Below are 18,839 nucleotides of genomic sequence, written 5' to 3'. Positions count from 1 at the left end.
GTTTAAGAGCTTTAAAGGATAAATATGGATAATGGATTCAGAATTTGACCGCATTTAGCTTGGATGCTTTCTGTTCAAACTCTAGCTGTCTTCTCCATGAATGAACACTCCCCACAAAGGATTCAAGATTTGCTGCACTGACATTTACATTCAAGATGCTAGTTGCAGAAACTCGAATTCTCTTACCTAATCCGAACGGTGATTGTGCATTTGTATCAAATGTTTCAAACCTAAACAATTTAGAAAGGAAACATAATTACCGGCATATTTTCAACACGATTGGCCCATGAGTATGTCAAGAGAAAATACTGAAACATTAGTATATATTTTTAACTAAAATATTATACTGAAAAATCACATAACGAATCAATTACTTGAATATTCCATCAAATGGTTCCACAAAGGGTTCCCATGCCTCTAATTTTGCATTGAAGGTTGATGCAACAATGGAAGAAATAAGGACTGCATTCATCCCATGTAGCCCACCATGTGTTGCAAGCTTAATATTGGTAATTGTAGTGTCAAACAAGGGTCGCATCTGAAAAGTAGTTCAATTCATCGATCAATTTATAAAATAAACTCCTTTATCAAAAAACTTATCATTGATAGATGACTTTGAATTATTGGCATTTGTTTTTGTAATAGGCATCGAAAAACATACCATTCCACATAAGCTGTCTAAAATCGTCAGGGAAAAGTATCGCAGCTTCAGCTCAGCATTTATGTTTTCTCGGGTCTTTGGTTTCACTGAATCACCAATTATGTAGGCCAAACGACTTGACGGTTTTTTAAGGTCAGAACGAGCCAAAAAAGTGCATGCCTACATGTATATAACATGATAAATAAACTTTGTTTTGGAGTTTAAAATTTGTTACAGCAGCTCAACGGCTACAAGATTTTCATAATGTGAAAGCTATCAGACTTATCCTATTCAGATCTGATTCTTATCTCTTTTTTTTTGTATTTTTCCCCAGTTGCAGTAGATTGGTTGGTACTTTACTTAGCAATGAGACCTTTATATTCAATCTTAGTATCTCTTATCATGAATGAGAGAAACAATTATTATCTTCTCCTAAATTGCATGATACAGTGATTCATGTTGTGGTACAGAAACTGTCCCACCAATGGTGGAAACATCGACCGCACTAATTCCAACCCCCACAAAAATTAGAATCTAAACAGAGCGACCAATTAGGATCACCCTCATCTAAAATTCCAACAGAGAACTCTTGGTGTATAGTGTCCTATTGACACTATGAGATGGTTACAATTTCTTATTTTCACTTAGGGGTTGGTTAAAGCCAACTGTTTCCAGAAGAATTTATTAGAACTCTATAAAAACCTATGTGATGAGATCAATGAGCGTAGAACTCCGGTTTCTCAAAAATAAAGTATCAGATTCTCTCTTTCATTTTTTTTTAATCATTGTATCTAGAGCATAAAGGTGATCATCCAAGGCCATGGTTTATAGTGAATGCCCTCTTCCACATTATATGCTCTCCACTAACGGATCAAAAGTTTATTTAGACCTATCCTCCAACTCTAACCACCACATCATACCCATCAACGCTTGACATTTTTGGTTTTGCGCCGATCACATACTCTTTTAGAAGCTCATAATTCAATTTTTTATCCTATGCCTTCATAAATTTATTGCCAACCCAACCATTTCACCCCGACTCTTACTTGATGAAGATCAAGATCGAGGTAAAATCAATGAAGCCTAAACCAAGTTAGGCAATAAAACCTACTCTTACTCTCCTAGTTATATTTTTCTATCTCGGTCCCTAATTCTCACACACATTATTGGTTACATCCACTCTTGAAATTGTGGGACAAGATCCAAAACTATTTTCGTTCTCAACAATGAGCAACAGCCAAACAACGCCGTACTGAGCCAGGAAATACAAAGAAAGATGATCACTCAATCAATGATTCCTTCTCCAACTTAAAGCCATAATGGACTCTCTATTTTCAATTGGTGATTTTGCATCACATTATGAACAGTAGATGTCTGGTAGATATGACAAATGTTATGAGAGGACACATAAGAGGAGGGAGGGAGGAATGACTCGCACATAAAACAAATTCTGTTAGAGCTGCACATGGGTTGGCCATGTGGCTACAGCTGTGTGGAGAGAGAATCTAAATCTCAGAGAATAAATCATGAGGGAAGGTTCCATCTTGCATATGCATGTTTTGAGTGGAGAAAATACCTAGGAGAGACATGCCTCTCGAAGTGCCTCTTTTGTAGCTTTCTATTTCTCTTTTTCTGCAATTTCTGTACTACTAGATCCCATTTGAACTCTAGTACTGAATAATATTCTATTTCTTCTTCTAGTCTTTCTGTGTACTGTTTAATTTTCTCTTATATGCTAAATTGATCTTATCAATTTGGCATCTAGAGCCTTGGTTGCGTCATCTTGTGAATTGTCTTTACAAGAAGAATCATGGAAAACAGAGGATGGATAACTTGGAAGGAACGATGGAACAGATTCGACAGCAGGTGATGAAGCAACAATCACGACCGCAGGTCACAGTGGAGCAGATTCGACAGCTGTTCAAGAGCAACCTGCTCAAAATCACGTGCGACACAGACGACTACGAGGGAGGGGCTACGAGGACGACAAAGAGGGTGAGGGGAGTGGACAAAGTATGATTTCGCTGGAGTCGTGACCACGCCATTGTCGTCATGGAGGCGTAAGCGGAACCAGTTTGTTTGGAAGCAGAAGGAGGTTGGAAATCCCAGTTTTTAAGGGGGAAGATGCGTATGATTGGTTAATACGCATTGAAAGGTATTTCCACCTGAATGGAGTAAGAGTACAAGAGAAGTTAGAAGCAGTGGTGTTGGCTATGGAAGATAACGCGTTGAACTGGTATCAGTGGTGGGAAGAACAAGCCCAATTGAGAACTTGGGAGGAATTTAAATTAGCTGTGATGAGAAGGTTTCAACCGGTACTCTTACATAACCCAGTGGGACCTCTGCTGAGTTTGAAACAAAAGGGTACAGTTGTGGAATACATGGAGAAGTTTGAAATGATGATAGCACCTTTACGAATGGAGGAGAGGGTCACGTTGGATTCCATTTATTTGAATGGACTGAAAGAAGAAATTCAAACAGAATTAAATCTACATGAGAGTCAAGGGTTAGCTGAACTTATGGATAGAGCTTTACTTATTGAGGAAAAGAATGAGGTTCTCACAAAAAAGGGAAGTTCATGGAGGGATAGAGGGGAAACTCTGAGGATCAAGGATCCTGGAGACTTTGGGGGTTCTAAGAAAGAGGATGAAAAGGCTAATACTGAGGGGAATGAGAAATTTAAGGGGAGGAGGTTGAACCCTGCAGAACTGGAGGAAAGGAGTAAAAAAGGATTTTGTTTCAAATGTGAGGACAAATGGAACAGGGAAGACATTTGCAGATTCAAGCATATGAGTCTGAAACTATGTGAAGATAGTAGTGGCGAAGAGGAAACAGAGGAAAACATAAGGATCCAACCACACTAGCTTGAGGAACAGGTGGAAAAATTGCAGACTTTACGGTTGTCTATGCAAAGTAAGGAGGGTTTTACTTCCAATAAATCTTTCAAAGTATTGGTGAAAGTGAAAGACATGGAGTTGCTGACCTTGATTGACTCAAGAGCAACCAACAACTTTATTGACCCTAGGTTGGTGGAGTTAGACTTGAAAGTAGTGGAAACCCCGACTTATGTGATTGAGGTGGGAAATGGAGAGAGAGTAAAAACCAAGGGATTTGTGAAGGATTAACATTTGAGATGCAAGGAATGGAATGTAATTAACATTTCTTTTTGATGGACTTGGGAGGGTCAGATATGGTGCTAGGGATGGATTGGCTAGCTAGCCTAGGAAACATTTAGGCTAATTTGGAGATGTATGTTTGAAATGGGAATGGGAGGGCCAGAAATACAAGATACAAGGGGATCCTGCTTTGTGCACCAGACAAGCCTATTGGAAGGCTATGGCTAAAGCCTTGATTGATGAAGGGTTGGGATTCTACCTGCAAACCCTAGAAACTGACACAGGGTTGTCCCTTCCTGAGTTGACAGAATGGGGAGAAGTGTTAGATCCCTTTGAAGAGGTGTTCCATTTACCTACAAGGCTACCTCCTATGACGGATCATGATCATGCTATTATGCTTAAAGCCGAGACTGCTATACCCAATCTTAGGCCCTATAGGTATCCTTCTTACCAGAAGCATGAGATTGAGAAGATAGTGAGAGATATGTTACAAGCTGGCATCATAAGGCATAGCACCAGTCCTTTTTCAAGTCCAGTTTTATTGGTGAAAAAGAAGGATGGAGGCTGGAGGTTCTGCACTAACTATAGGGTTTTGAATAAGGTAACTATCCCTAACAAATTCCATATACCTGTCATTGAGGAGTTGTTAGATGAGTTAGGAGGTGCTCTGATTTTCTCTAAGCTGGATTTGAAGTTTGGATATCATCAAATCAGGATGAAAGAGGAGGATGTCGCCAAGACTGCATTTAGAACCCATGAGGGTCACTATGAGTACCTAGTGATGCCCTTTTGGTTGACAAATGCCCCATCAACATTCCAAGCTTTAATGAATGGAGTATTAAAGCCTTATCTAAGAAAATTTTGCTTGGTTTTCTTTGATGACATATTGATATACAGTAAGAGTATGGAGGAACACAAGGAACATCTAGCTATGATCTTAAAAGTGCTACTACAACAGAAATTATATGCTAATAAGAAGAAGTGATCTTTTGGTCAAAAGGAGATTGAGTATTTGGGACACATCATTTCTGGAAAGGGAGTATCTGTTGATCCCAAGAAAATAGGGGACATGCTCAAGTGGCCCATACCTAAGGATTTAAAAGGGTTAAGGGGATTCTTAGGTTTAACAGAGTACTTTAGGAAATTTATGAGAAACTATGGAAAGATTGCTTGGCCTCAAACCCGATTACTCAAAAAGATAGCTTAAAATGGAATCAGGAAGCTCAAGTGGCCTTGGAGGGGCTAAAAGTAGCTATGACCACTATCCCTGTCCTAGCTATGCCAAATTTTGACAAAGAGTTTGTATTGGAAATTGATGGCTCTGGGAAAGGAATAGGAGTTGTCCTAATGCAGGAAGAGAGGCCTATTTGTTACATGAGCCAAACATTATCTGACAGGGCTCAACAAAAATCAATTTATGAGAGGGAACTTATGGCTATTGTGACTGCCATTCAAAAATGGCTACCCTATTTAATGGGCAGACACTTTAAGGTCCACACTGACAAGAAGAGTCTTAAATTAATCACTAAGTAGAGAATAATAGGGGAAGAACAACATAAATGGTTTCCAAACTTTTAGGGTTTGACTTTGAGATTAAGTACAAACCTGGAAGGGAAAACAATGTTGCAGACTCCTTATCCAGGCAATTGCAGTATGCTCACATCACAACCATTCAATGTGAAGCTTGGGAAGGGTTGGAAGATGAAGTACAGAAAGATGATAAGCTGAAAGCTATTGTGCAGGCACTAGTATCAGACCCTTGTAGCCATAAAGGGTTTCAACTTAAAGGGGGGAGATTGTTTCATGAAGCCAGAGTAGTGATTCCAAAGCAATCACCAAGAGTGGCTTGGATTCTCAATGAGTTTCATGATACAGCCGTAGGTGGACACTTAAGGACATACAAAAGAATTGTTAGTGTGGTGTATTGGGAAGGCATGAGAAAGAAAATCCAGGAATATGTGCAGGCTTGTGAATGTGCCAAAGGAACAAATATCAGACCTTGGCATCTGGAGGATTGTTCCAACCTTTGCCAATACCAACTCAGATATGGAGTGATATATCCATGGGTTTTATTGGAGGATTGCCTAAAGTTCAAGGAGTAGATATAGTCATGGTAGTAGTGCATAGGCTGACAAAATATGCTCATTTTCTATCTATCAGCCACCCTTATAAAATCGGTTTAATCCGGTTAGTAGAGTGAGAATTGCCCCCACTTATAAACTCATGTTCAGACCATATACTATCCGATGTGGGACTCTTAACACCCCCTCTCACGCTCAGGATTAGACAACTGGAGAGTGGAAATAAATGGTGGGTGATCCAATAGCGAAAAAGATAATAGATGGTCCACCGGATCTTAAACGAAGCTCTTGATACCATGTTAAGAATGTGTGGTTGGACCTAACTCAACCCTACAAAATCGGTTTAATCTGGTTGGTAGAGTGAGGATTGCCCCCACTTATAAACTCATGTTCAGACCATATACTATCCGATGTGGGACTCTTAACACCCCCTCTCACGCTCAGGACTAGACAACTGGAGAGTGGACATAAATGGTGAGTGATCCAATAGCGAAAAAGATAATAAGTGGCCCACCGGATCTTAAACGAAGCTCTTGATACCATGTTAAGAATGTGTGGTTGAGCCTAACTGAACCCTACAAAACCGGTTAGTAAGGTGAGGATTGTCCCCACTTATAAACACAATACAGGCCATATCTCAGCAATGTGGGACAAAATCCACCCCTTAAAAGTAAACACAATGAAGATGTTAGGGACTGCAATGAGGCAAGCCAAAGTGCCACAATTAACGCGACTAGGGGTGAACCGCAATTAAGGCGGAAAACCCAACACCCCCTCACGCTTGGGCCTCAATGAGCCCGAAGCGTGGACGATGCAGGAAGCCCAACAATGAATCTAGGATAGACTCTGATACCATGTTAAGTTTGTGTGGTTGAGCCTAACTCAACCTTATTCAGCCAAGGAAATTACAGAGTTGTTCATTCAGGAAGTGGTCAGATTACATGGATTCCCTAGCTCCATAGTATCTGACAGAGATAAAGTTTTTCTAAACAATTTTTGTTCTGAATTGTTTAAACAAGTAGACACTAAATTGAAGTACAACAGTGTATACCATTCTCAGTCAGATGGAAAAACTGAAGTAGTGAATAGATATTTAGAAACTTATCTAAGATGTGTGACTGACTTGAAACCCAAACAATGTCCTTAGTGGCTAGCTTGGACAGAGTATTAGTATAATACCAATTATCATGTCGCCTTGAAGACTACTCCTTTTGAGGCTTTGTATGGCAGAGTCCCACTTGTGTTAGTGAAGGGAGACACCTCTTTTTCAGCAGTAGATTAGGTCAATAAGTTGATAGCTGAGAGGAATATGATGCTCAAGGAAATGCAGGAGCAGTTGCTTAAGGCTCAGGATGTTATTAGAAGCCAAGCCAATAAGCATAGAAGACAGGAGGACTATGAGGTGGGGGGATGGTATTCTTGAAGATTCAACCTTATAAGATGAAGAAATTAGCCAAGAGAGTGAATCAAAAACTAAACCCTAGATACTATGGACCTTATGAGATATTGCAGAAGATAGGTGCAGTGGCTTACAAGCTAAAACTACCTGAAGACACTAGGGTACATCCAGTCTTCCATGCCTCCTATTAAAGAAAGCTGCCACACCTAACATGGAACCTCAACCACTACCAGCTTGTATGAATGAAGAGTGGCATCTGGAACCTACCCCTGAGAAAGTACTAGAGGCTAGGAGGAATGAACAAGAAGAAGTTGAGATTTTAGTGAATTGGAAGAACCTGCCAGATTTTGAAAACTCGTGGGAATTAATACACGGAATGAGGACAGAATTTCCATCATCTCTCCTTGTGGTCAAGGAGAGTTTTGAAGGAGGGAGAATTGGTAGATATGAAAAATGTTATGAGAGGACACATAAGAGGAGAGAGGGAGGAATGACTCACACATAAAATAAATTTTGTTAAAGTTGCACATGGGTTGGCCATGTGGCTACAGCTGAGTGGAGAGAGAATCTAGATCTCAGAGAATAAATCATGAGGGAAAGTTCCATTCTACTTATGCATGTTTTGAGTGGAGAAAAGCCCTAGGAGAGATAGACCTCTCGAAGTGCCTCTTTTTCAGCTTTCTATTTCTCTTTTTGTGCAATTCTTGTACTACTAGATCCCATTTGAACTATAGTACTGAATAATATTCGATTTCTTCTAATCTTTTTGTGTACTGTTTAATTTTCTCTTATATGCTAAATTGATCTTATCAATGTCCCAAGAAATCCTTACAATTGGTTTGGAAAAGATCAACAGGGTGACCTTGTGGATACTTTGTTCTATTAATACATACTTGGTTCTATTAACCACTGGCAAAGGTTTGTCAAAGACTCATCAGGAAATATAACTACTAATCACATAAATGGCCAGACATTGTTTTTGAATTACAGTGTTTCCAACAAAAGCAGAAGAGGGAGAGAAGAATAAAGACTTTTAATTGTTATGGTATGATATAACAATTTCTAATGATGACTCATGGTGACTATGGTAATACAATAAAAATTAGGCATGGTGGATATCTATGCATCAACTTGAGTGTTAGAAAAAATCATTTGAATTAGTTTAGACTACTTGAGTGTTAGCAGACTCGTCGGCATTGTCCTAACCAACTCTATCTTTAATATTCAATCTTTATATCTTTTAATTCTTTTCACGAGAGAATAATAGAATCGGTTATTATATCTTATCCTAAAGTAACATGAATAAGCATTACAATGAAACTTTTGTACATCACACATAAGCAACTATATTTGTTTTACTTTAGAAGACATTTGCAAAGCATTTTTAATGCAATCAGGGAAGTGAAAGTTATGTTTAACCTGATTTTCTACTTTCCAAATGCTCCAGGATTGAGGAGCTCTTGAGCTTGAAGATCTTGAAAGAGGAGTCTCAAAAATGTTTGCTTGGCTAACAAGATCCATCCTAGGGCAGCAAAACAAATTTGTACGTGGTGCTTCATCGGTTCTTGAGACAACACAACCTAAAGATACATAACCAGGAGGAGCAATGGGGTACCAGAAGAAAACTTCCTCAATCCCTTTCCCTACAATATGGGAAACTTTCGTAAATTGAAGAGGTTTTGAAGAGATGTCGGGATTGTCATTCTTGAATATTATTCCCAGTGCAGGAGGTTCAAGGCTGAAATGCAGGTAAAGAGAAAATATTAATCCCCATAAAACTTTCATCTAAAAGATAGATGGTAGAAAGGCTTAAAAGATAACAATGTCTAACCCTTCAGTGATGCAATCTCCCAAGACAGCATAACCATGACGTGCAATAGGTCGCCAAATAGAGACCGGGCGGCGGAGGTCGCTACCTTTGTCCCACCAAATCCTTTCAAAGTTGGGTGTAGACATATAGCAGTTAGTTGCTTTTGAAATGGATTTAAGAATATCCCATCCAGATGTATTCATGCTTTTAGCAGTCTGCTGATTATTATTTTCCTGGTCAGAATTTAAATCTGATACTGGAGCTACAAGAGGAACTCTATTTGAATTCCAAACAAGCAGATGATTTAAGTTGTAAAGTCCGTCTTTGAGAGGGCAACCAGAGGAAGAATGAGCAAAAAAAGAGCCAATAGCATTGTCAAGGCGCCATACGCTAAATCCAGAGGTAAACTGATAATTTGATGGGATATTAAATATGCAGTCCGAATACTTTGCTGATGTTACAAGATCAGAACGTAGGCAATGAACAACATGATTCGGGGGTGGTTGGTTCCCAACATGGGCTACACAGCCTAGTGCTGTGTATCCTGGGGGCGCAACAGGCATCCAAAGAGAACAATCACAGGCAGAAATAGAATGGCTATCACTTCCACCATCTTCAATATTCTGGAATGACCCAATAAGATGGAAATCAACTGGCTTCCTTACACGACCATATGTGTTACTTACTGCCATTACTGCCTGTGATGGAGGAACTGGCCTGAAAAGACATTGAACCAGAAAAAAAGTTTCACAAATAAAACTACTTGCAAAATAAGAACATCATATCACATTTAAAGTAGAACGTAGATGGAAAACAATATTCACTATTTTCCTGTATTCAAAAAATGTTTTCATCAATTGAAATCAATCAGCTAATAAGGAAATTAGTAGCGTAAGTCTTGGAAGATGTTTGAGCCATATGAGCTCACATGTAGTGTGCCCCATAGCTCAATACTCAACCTCTGCATTGGATATAACAACAGCATTTTAATAAGCTAACAATATCAATATATGGATCGTCTTTGGGATGTATATCCTGCCACATATGCATCTGTTGTATACAACAATATCTGAATGACCAATGTTTGTACATGTTGGAAATTTCGCCTTCATTGCACTCCACCCCTAATCGCCTAATTGCAGCATTTAGCTTACCTTCATTGCAGCCTCCAACACCTTCATTGTGTTAAATTTAAAGGGGTGGATTTAGTCCCACATTTCTTAGAGATATGTTTTGTAGTGTTTATAAAGTTTGGGCCACCCTCACCTTACAAGCCGGTTCTAAAGGCAAAGTAAAGCTCAACCCAAATTCTAAAAGTGCATACTAGACCTTTCCCAAGTAGTGTGATCTAACTAAAGACAATTTACAAAATTCTACAATAGGAATTAAATTTGTTTTACATTAAAGAAGAATATTTACATAGAAGATTATAAAGCCGATGGTATCAAATTAAATATTCTTTTGACAACACATATCTAAACTACAAATAAAATTTAAAGTTATTATCTTAAATGATACTTCATTGCATTTTACCGGATTCAAATTTAGTGATAACAAAGTTTTACACTGGTAGATTTTCATGGGTACAGTAATAAAAAAGTTGATTAAAAAGATTTGAACACAGCCAAAAAAAAAAGTATACCTTGACGTCACACAATCCCCTAATACAACATAATTAGCAGGAGCTTGAGGCCTCCAAAAGGTAATATTGTTGTTGGGACCAGTCTCTGCAAAAAAAAGAAGACCAAACAGTTCATTGTAAAAACCTGTTCTTTCAGCTATATGGTATAAAACATATAATAGTCCAGCAGCAAAGTTGAGCAGGCAAAAGTAAAATAAGAAAAAATTGTAATCACGCTATTCAACTTAATTAGGAAGAAACCTTTTTCAGACACCCAAATTCGGTCAAAGTTGGTGCATGGAACAAGGGGAGTTGCACTTCCCAAATTTAATGCAGCAGATGCCTGACTTTGAAGATTTAGTATAAGAGAAACAGCACTAAGTGAAAGATGAATACAAATGTCCGTTGATAGCAAAGATATATTTGTTTTATCCTTCACAGAAGTATATCCCCCTGAAACATCCACTGGATCTAGAATGATAAGACCAGAACCAGTTTCAACAGTAAAATCCTTCGCCAGGGCTCTAATCCAAGTGTCCTTTTCCTTGGAGGCATACCTACTCAAATAAACAGAGGAAATTTGCAGATCAAACACTTGCCGAGAAACTCGTTCAATTTTTAAAGAACGTATTAAGGAAAAGAAGAGAAATTGAACACTGCTTTGCTCAACTAAGCTGATAATGAAGGTTTTTAAAAAGAAAATTTCGAGAATGAATATGGAAATTCTTGGCAATAATAATTCCAATTGAGGAACAATTAACTAAATAAGTAGACACAATGTCTAATAAGTGGTTACCGGTTAATGGACTAACAGTATAATGGCATGATTAATCACTTAGTTAATTGTTCGTGAAGTGAACAGATTTTTGCCAAGAACTCCTAAACAATAATTTTCCCAAGAAAATTTAATGCGGACAGCAAAGACATCTCACATGAAGCTAAGGTCCAACTTTGCCCGGATAAGCTTCTCACTATAAGATGAATCATCGAGAAATGACTTAGTACCATCGTAGAAGGTGAACTCGGAAGAAACAACCTAACAAAAAAGCACAATAGCCATTAGACAGAAGACCACCAAAAAACAAAAAAGCAAAATAGAAAATGAAAGATGTCAAATCTTCAGGGGTAATGTGTTCTATTGAAAAGAGAAAACACAGTTAACACCGAAAAAATGCAATACAAACTATCTACACTAAATCAATAAACCATTTATGGAGCTTCTTATCACCTACTTGGATTGGTAGTGAAACTAATCAAGGATAATCGTTTATTCAGTATGATGCAGACTGATAGATTAGACATATTATGTCTCAAATAGAACCTCAGACAACAAAAAACTACTAGGAGAAGCATTGAGCAATTTTAAAGCACAAATATTCCTATTTCAGAAGAGATATGAAGTTCTAATCCAATTGAGAGATAAGATAGGTCAAAACAAATAGACTTCAAATTATCAAATTATAAATTATTGATAATTGAACTCCCAAATTGCAAATCCCAATCACAAATTATAATTCATAAAAAATAAATCATCCATCAAGCTGCATTCTCTACATGACTGTTTTTTTTATACCATGACGGCTTATAATTGCACTTGTCTTCCTCTTGCTTACAAACTATTTTCAGCACAAAGGAAAAATAAAATAAAAGCTATAATGTGATTCAGAAAAACTGCAAAGATCCAATGCACAAGTTTTGATCAACAAAGCATAAGCATACAAAGAGATCCAACTAAGATGATGGTAACATCTAAAACGCATATAAAGTTTTGGTCAAATGTGACTGTGGCGTTAGAAGTTGTGTGCATATAATTCCAGGAAATGTGAAGCATATTACCTGGGTTTCAAACGTAAAACTTTGAGTTCCATTTGATTCACTTTGAGAATATACGGAAGACCCTGATGTTTGATTTATGGTTTCAAGGCTTTGCTCATCATAAGAAGACAAATCACCTGGAACGACAATGTCCACACCATCTTCAATAGAGGTTGAGTAGCTGCTATCATTACTCAGGTACGTATACTTCCTTAGTAGAGAACCATTCTGATAGATAAATAACAAAGACATAAGCTTCTAATATAAATCAACTCCTAATACATAGGCAATAAATTCTTTTTAAAATTCTCATTCTTCAAAGTACAGTATCTATGGCCTATTTCTCTGCCCCAATTTGACCAAATAAGAAATCTTAAGAAAAAACTATATCAATGGAAATAAAGAAAGAAACATATCAATGGAAATAAAGATGTGACAAGACATTCCCCTTAACGAGGTGAAAAAAAATTTAAGCAGCAGGGACAAACAAAATAACATAAACCATCTCCTCTCCCGAGTTCTAATAAAAAAACTACTGACCATATACAATAAAGTGTTCTAAATTTGAGCAAACAAGAGATTTGGATAAAACTTTGCACATTCGACTTGAAGATAGACATTTTGCAAAGTATTATCAATATTAATCATGTTAAGAGTCTCGCATCGGACAATATATGGTTTGAACATATGTTTTAAGTGAGGGAAATCCTCACATTACAAACCAGTTTTGTAGGGTTAAGTTAGGTTCAACCACAATTCTAAGATGGTAACAAAGTCCGGTTCAAAATCCGTTGGACCACCTGCTATCAGGTTTCCACTATCGAGCCCCCCACCATTTACATCCAAACATCAAGCCCAATAGTGTTGGAGATGTATTAAGAGTCCCACATCAGACAATATATAGTTTGGACATGTATTAAGAGTCTCAAATCAGACAATATCTAGTTTGGACATATGTTTATAAACGGGGTAATCATCATCTTACAAGTCGGTTTTGTAGGTTGAGTTAGGCGAAACTTATAAACATATGTTCATAGCACATATTGTCTGATGTGCGACTCTTAACATACCCCTCAAGTCCAACACTATTGGGTTTAGTGTTGGAAATAAATGGTGGGTGGCCCGATAGCAGAAACCAAAGAGCAGGGTTGAGTTAGACTCAACCACAATTCTAAGAAATCACATTGTGGAAGATTTTGATTCCTATGGAGCTAATAGTTCCCCAAACATAAAGAAGTTATTACCTCAATTTTTACATTAACAAATCGCAACCTTTTGCCACGTCCAATGACTATAATTGGTCTAGATCTTGTACTGCGGACTTCTTTTGTATCTGTTTCAACAGAAAGACAAATAACCTTTCCACAGCCATCATATGTATATTCGTCAATGCCTACACAATCTGCAACTAACTGTTTAGATGGGGAGAGGTGCACCACATCTTCTTCCTGCCTGTAAACTGCTTCCATCAGCACTATGCTACTGTTTTTGCTAATGGGATCATTCTTTGGATCCATTGTTTCCTCTCTTCCCGTGAGTGCTCCAAGAGAAGGCACAAAAAACTCTGCCACTGCAAGAAGAAAATCTGGCACAACAAGGACTCGAGGCTGCTGCACACGAATTACAAATGATTGTGATGACATACGCCACCTATAGTCCATCAAGAACATTGTTGAAATGGGTGTATCATCAATTCCAGCTTCACTGCTTGACTTCCGAAAGCTAACTGGGTTAAACAAAACGGGAACCTTTATAGTACCGGCTTGTTTCAAAGCATCAGTGGAAGATCCAAGCATCAGGCGCATTTCAGGTTTCGTATCAGGGCGAAAATCTAGAATAGAAAATTTTGGAATTGTCACAAACAGGTCTGTCTCTGATGAAGATGTCATGCGATATGAAACCCATAGACCTTCCAGCTGCAAAAATAAAGCAATTCAAAAAATGAGAATAAAGGTTAGCACATATAATTCAGACATATCATGATGAAAAATAAGCTCATTCATTTAGTTAAAACAAAACCAAAACACTATGAAACTGTCATGGAAACAGCTTCTTATGTATATATAGACAAAGTGAATCATGTGCAAAATATACACACCGCAATATGAGCCAATGGAGACTCCCCATCAGTGCCATTACAAAGCTCCAGCAAGGCATGGTTCACCACAACAGATATAATTGTAACTGTTTGAGACAACAAAATTTGACCGTTCAAGTTAACCTTATCAACCAGAAGCTTAATAGTATCCTTCGAATCAGATTTTCCACCCCGAAAACTAGCAGGAAGCCTTGGTTCTTCTGATAAATTCATGAATGTACAATCCAAAATCACCTTATATTCTTTATCAGACATTATACCATGCAATAGATCCACCTGCTCAAGAGATCAGAAAATTAACTTGAGAATAGTTTTTTGAGTGAAATACAACTAAAGCATGCAATCACAGCCTATGAAACACGGATACTTCTAGGATTAGGCATGTCGGAGTGTCCGACACTTGTACGACACATGTAAATGTTATTTTTTTAAGCACGCCTTATACATTATTTGGACAAACTTCAAACACATCTAAAAGGGTTAAAGAAGTGTCGAAGCAATGTTGATCAATGAAGAATTAAAAATATTAAATTTTATGAGAATATTTTAAACTCTTTGTATAGTAAATGGATGAATAAGATCATATATGTAGCGGTATCGGTGTCTTTTGTTTTTAATATTATTGTGTCAGACACTCTGTGTCATGTCGTTTTCCAATATCCGTGTCATTGCTTCATAGATCATAGCAATTTATGATATGGAAGCATTGTGGGTTTAGAGTTTAGGAGGATATAAACCGATAATTGAAGGGAATTGAGAGAAATTTAAAGACAAAATTAGTGGTATCTGAAAATCACTCAGTCTAATTTTGGCTTGCAGCAGTATTTATACTTGAGTATCATTCTAGAAGATTTGCATAACGCACACACACACGTCCTGAAAACTAAACAGCACAGAGTAATACATTATCATAAAAATGGTGTATCCTCAAATAAAGTAACATCTACTGATATATAAAAACGATGTGTAGAAACAGAATAACACAGATACCCGTTTTGAGTTTTAGAATAGACCAAAAACACACATTTGATAGCTCGTGCAGACAATTTATCCGGCCAGGAGAGAGATCATGAACAAAACATGTAGAGCCAAACACACAAAGAAGGACATCATACAACATGTCCTTTGGAAACTTATCATCCAATATTGAGGATGTCATGCGGTTTATCAAATAACAAGCAGTAAGAATAACATAACCTGTTGTGGTGTGTATGCACAACTAGATTGGTGTGTGTGTGGGCATTGATCAACAAGCTTTGAGTCGCATCAACTAAATGACAATGTTTTCTTTCAACAACACCTGTTGTGGTGTGTATGCACAACTAGATTGGTGTGTAATAACTTGAGAAGCCAAGAAAGAGTTGAACGGTGCAGAAAAATATTCTTTTGTGTTCATTCTATAAAATTCAAATTACTTTTCTAAATCGGTTCTTAATCTCTGAACAATCCTTCAATAAAACTATCCAGGCGCATCTAAAAAGGTCATCAATGAAAGTGGCATAATATTTGTATCCCAAAGGAGATGACACACGACTAAGACCCCCCAAAATCATAATGAACAATATCGAAGGAGAGATGGATCTTTCATTGGAGCTGCTTGAAAAAGATGCTCCAACATGTTATGATTCACAATCCAATGACTTTAAATGTGGAAGCTCAGGAACCAACGTATTTTATTTATCTAAACTTAAATGACCCAAACGACGATGAATGATATCCGAAAATGCAAAAACGCCACAAATGGGTGGGTGGATGACGATGAAGGTAGTATTTCCAATTTCCTTTCCCGTACTGCAGTCCTGTATAGAGAAAGACTCGGAGAAGAATTTTATGGAATAATTGAGAGAGCAAGTACATTTACTGATTGAAATCAAATTAAAGGGACCATGTATAAATAACACATATTTCAATGATAGCGATGGTAGAGATGAAGCTTAGCAGTAACTTGTGCCTTAGAACCATTAGCAATAGCAGTGTTGTCAAATTGCGGCCATGGTGGCGCTATTGCGGATTGCGGTTGCGGAAATTCAAGATAACACAATGGAGAAGTTATGGCGCGGCGGATTGCGGTTGCGGAAATTCAAGATAGCGCAATGGAGAAGCTATGGCGTGGCGGATTTTAAATTGCGGTGCCATGGCGGACACCACGAGTTTAATGTTCATGGTAGCATAGCAGAAACTGCGGGTTATTTTTTAAAAAGGGTAATGCTAACTTGTGCCCTTGGGGCACAAGTTAAGAGATAAATATAGTAAAAAATTATTGGAAATTGTGCCTTAAATTTAATACAACTTTATAATTAATGCTTTTATTGTTTTCTTAATATGAATTTTCTATTTATAGATCTTTTAACATGTGCCCTTGGGGCACAAGTTAGCATTACCCTTTTAAAAATAAACTGAAAAGTTTGTGTCTCTGTATTATTTTACTCAACCCCAATTGTAATTCTCATTAAATACCAATAACCCTCATTAAACACAAATAATTACTCTGATTAAATATTTAGAAAACTAAAACATGTTGCAACCTTTCTATTATCCACGTTTCTTCTTTTCCCTATGTGTATCCTTCTTTTGTTGTTTTTCTTGTGTTCTACTTGTGTATCCCTTCTTTTCTAATGTTCTTCTTTTTCCTGTTTCGGTTACATGTTACTGCTGTTTATTTTTTACTTCTAGTTTTTCTCCAGCTCTGTTTTTATAGTGCTGTATTTTTCTCTCTTTATTAGTTCTCTTTATGAGTGCTCTGTTATTTTTTACTACTTTTTTCTAGTTTATGTTACATTGTTATTACTATTTTTGTTTTTTAGTTCTGTTTTTAGGTATTTGAGACATGCGTCATCTATTTTATTTACTTTACAATGTCTATTTTGAAGAACTTGAGATATGAATTATAGTCTCCTCCCTATATAATTCTGTTTTTCAAGCCTTAAGAATTCAATTTTTTTGGTACTGTTACTGTTTATATATATATATATATATATATATATATATAATATATATATATATATATATATATATATATATATATATATCCTCATAAAAAGTGTCTCATTTGTACTTTTTCTTTGTCTCAAAATAATTGTCCATTTATATTATCAATATAACATTTATTATTATTTTTCTACTGCTATACCCCTATTCATTAACCTTCACTTCATTCAATCAACTACTTCATTAACTACATTTAATAAGGGTATTCTAGTAAATGATATTAGTTTTTTCACTAAAACCAACACAGTTAATCATTTTCTTAAGAACCGTGCATTGCTCAAATAAAACACTTTTTATGAGACGGAGAGAGTATATAATAACGTTTTTTGTTTGTCCGCCATGCTTCCGCAATTTTCCGTTCCGCCATATTTTCATGGCGGATTTTTGGTTCGCCGCAATTTTCCGCAATCCGCCATAAACAACACTGAGCAATAGTAATAATGTGAGGTATTTTAAGAGTTATAAATTAGAGATAAGAGGCGGATAACAACTACTTGATCAGAAACACCAGAATCTAAAATTCATGATCCCCCACACAATGAGATAGGCAAGTCGTAGACTGTTGTCCCAAACACCCAAAACAACAACAAACTGCAGGAAAAAAAAACTCCGCTACAAGGCGGCTAGGGTTTAGGCGGAAGCGAATCCCCCAAAATCGGGAGCTCTTGATACCATGTTGTGAAATATTTTACTGATATATTGAAAAGTGAAGTCTTATATCTACATGCTTTAAATAAAAGAGAATAGAAAACCTAATGAGCTTTGACTAATGGACCTCATTACTAATAGAAATAATTACTATTTACAATCTAATATTTACAACACTCCCCCTCAAGCTGGTGAATGGATATCTATCATTCCCAGCTTGCAAGTAAGTTGCCTGAATCTTTCTGTTGGTAAGCCTTTTGTTAACACATCTGCCAGCTGTTGTTAAGAGTCCCACATCGGACAATATATGGCCTGAACATGAGTTTATAAATGGGGGATCCTCACTCTATCAACCGGTTTTGTAGGGTTGAGTTAGGCCCAATCACACTCTTAACATGGTATCAGAGTCTCGTTTAAGATCCGGTGGGCCACCTATTATGGTTTCTGCTATCGGGCCACCCACAATTTATTTCCACGCTCCAGATGTCCAGTCCTGGGCGTGAGGGGGTGTGTTAGAGTCCCACATCGGACATATGGCCTGAACCATGAGTTTATAAATGGGGGCAATCAAGCTACTAAGAAAAAATTACCTTTGTTTTAGATGATACAAAAACGGAAAGGCT

General features: G+C 37.2%; 1 protein-coding gene across 1 annotated transcript in view; it reads right to left on the bottom strand.

Annotated features, from left to right (window-relative positions):
• LOC127112994 (uncharacterized) overlaps window positions 1–14,863 on the bottom strand; it is a 31,036-nt gene extending 16,173 nt beyond the window's left edge. Inside the window, exons 1-11 of the mRNA XM_051046424.1 lie at window positions 14,581–14,863; window positions 13,727–14,398; window positions 12,504–12,710; window positions 11,600–11,703; window positions 10,929–11,224; window positions 10,689–10,773; window positions 9,068–9,763; window positions 8,656–8,974; window positions 662–820; window positions 375–538; window positions 50–230 (exon numbers count right to left, since the gene is read on the bottom strand). Of these exons, the coding sequence (XP_050902381.1) occupies window positions 50–230; window positions 375–538; window positions 662–820; window positions 8,656–8,974; window positions 9,068–9,763; window positions 10,689–10,773; window positions 10,929–11,224; window positions 11,600–11,703; window positions 12,504–12,710; window positions 13,727–14,398; window positions 14,581–14,835 (3,138 nt within the window). The 5' untranslated portion in view covers window positions 14,836–14,863. The remainder of the gene's footprint in view (window positions 1–49; window positions 231–374; window positions 539–661; window positions 821–8,655; window positions 8,975–9,067; window positions 9,764–10,688; window positions 10,774–10,928; window positions 11,225–11,599; window positions 11,704–12,503; window positions 12,711–13,726; window positions 14,399–14,580) is intronic.
• Between the last annotated feature and the right edge of the window lie 3,976 nt (window positions 14,864–18,839).

The sequence above is a fragment of the Lathyrus oleraceus genome, unplaced genomic scaffold, assembly GCF_024323335.1.
Source record: "Lathyrus oleraceus cultivar Zhongwan6 unplaced genomic scaffold, CAAS_Psat_ZW6_1.0 chrUn0232, whole genome shotgun sequence".
NCBI classification, from domain to species: domain Eukaryota; kingdom Viridiplantae; phylum Streptophyta; class Magnoliopsida; order Fabales; family Fabaceae; genus Lathyrus; species Lathyrus oleraceus.
This window is presented reverse-complemented; position numbering and strand designations above follow the sequence as displayed.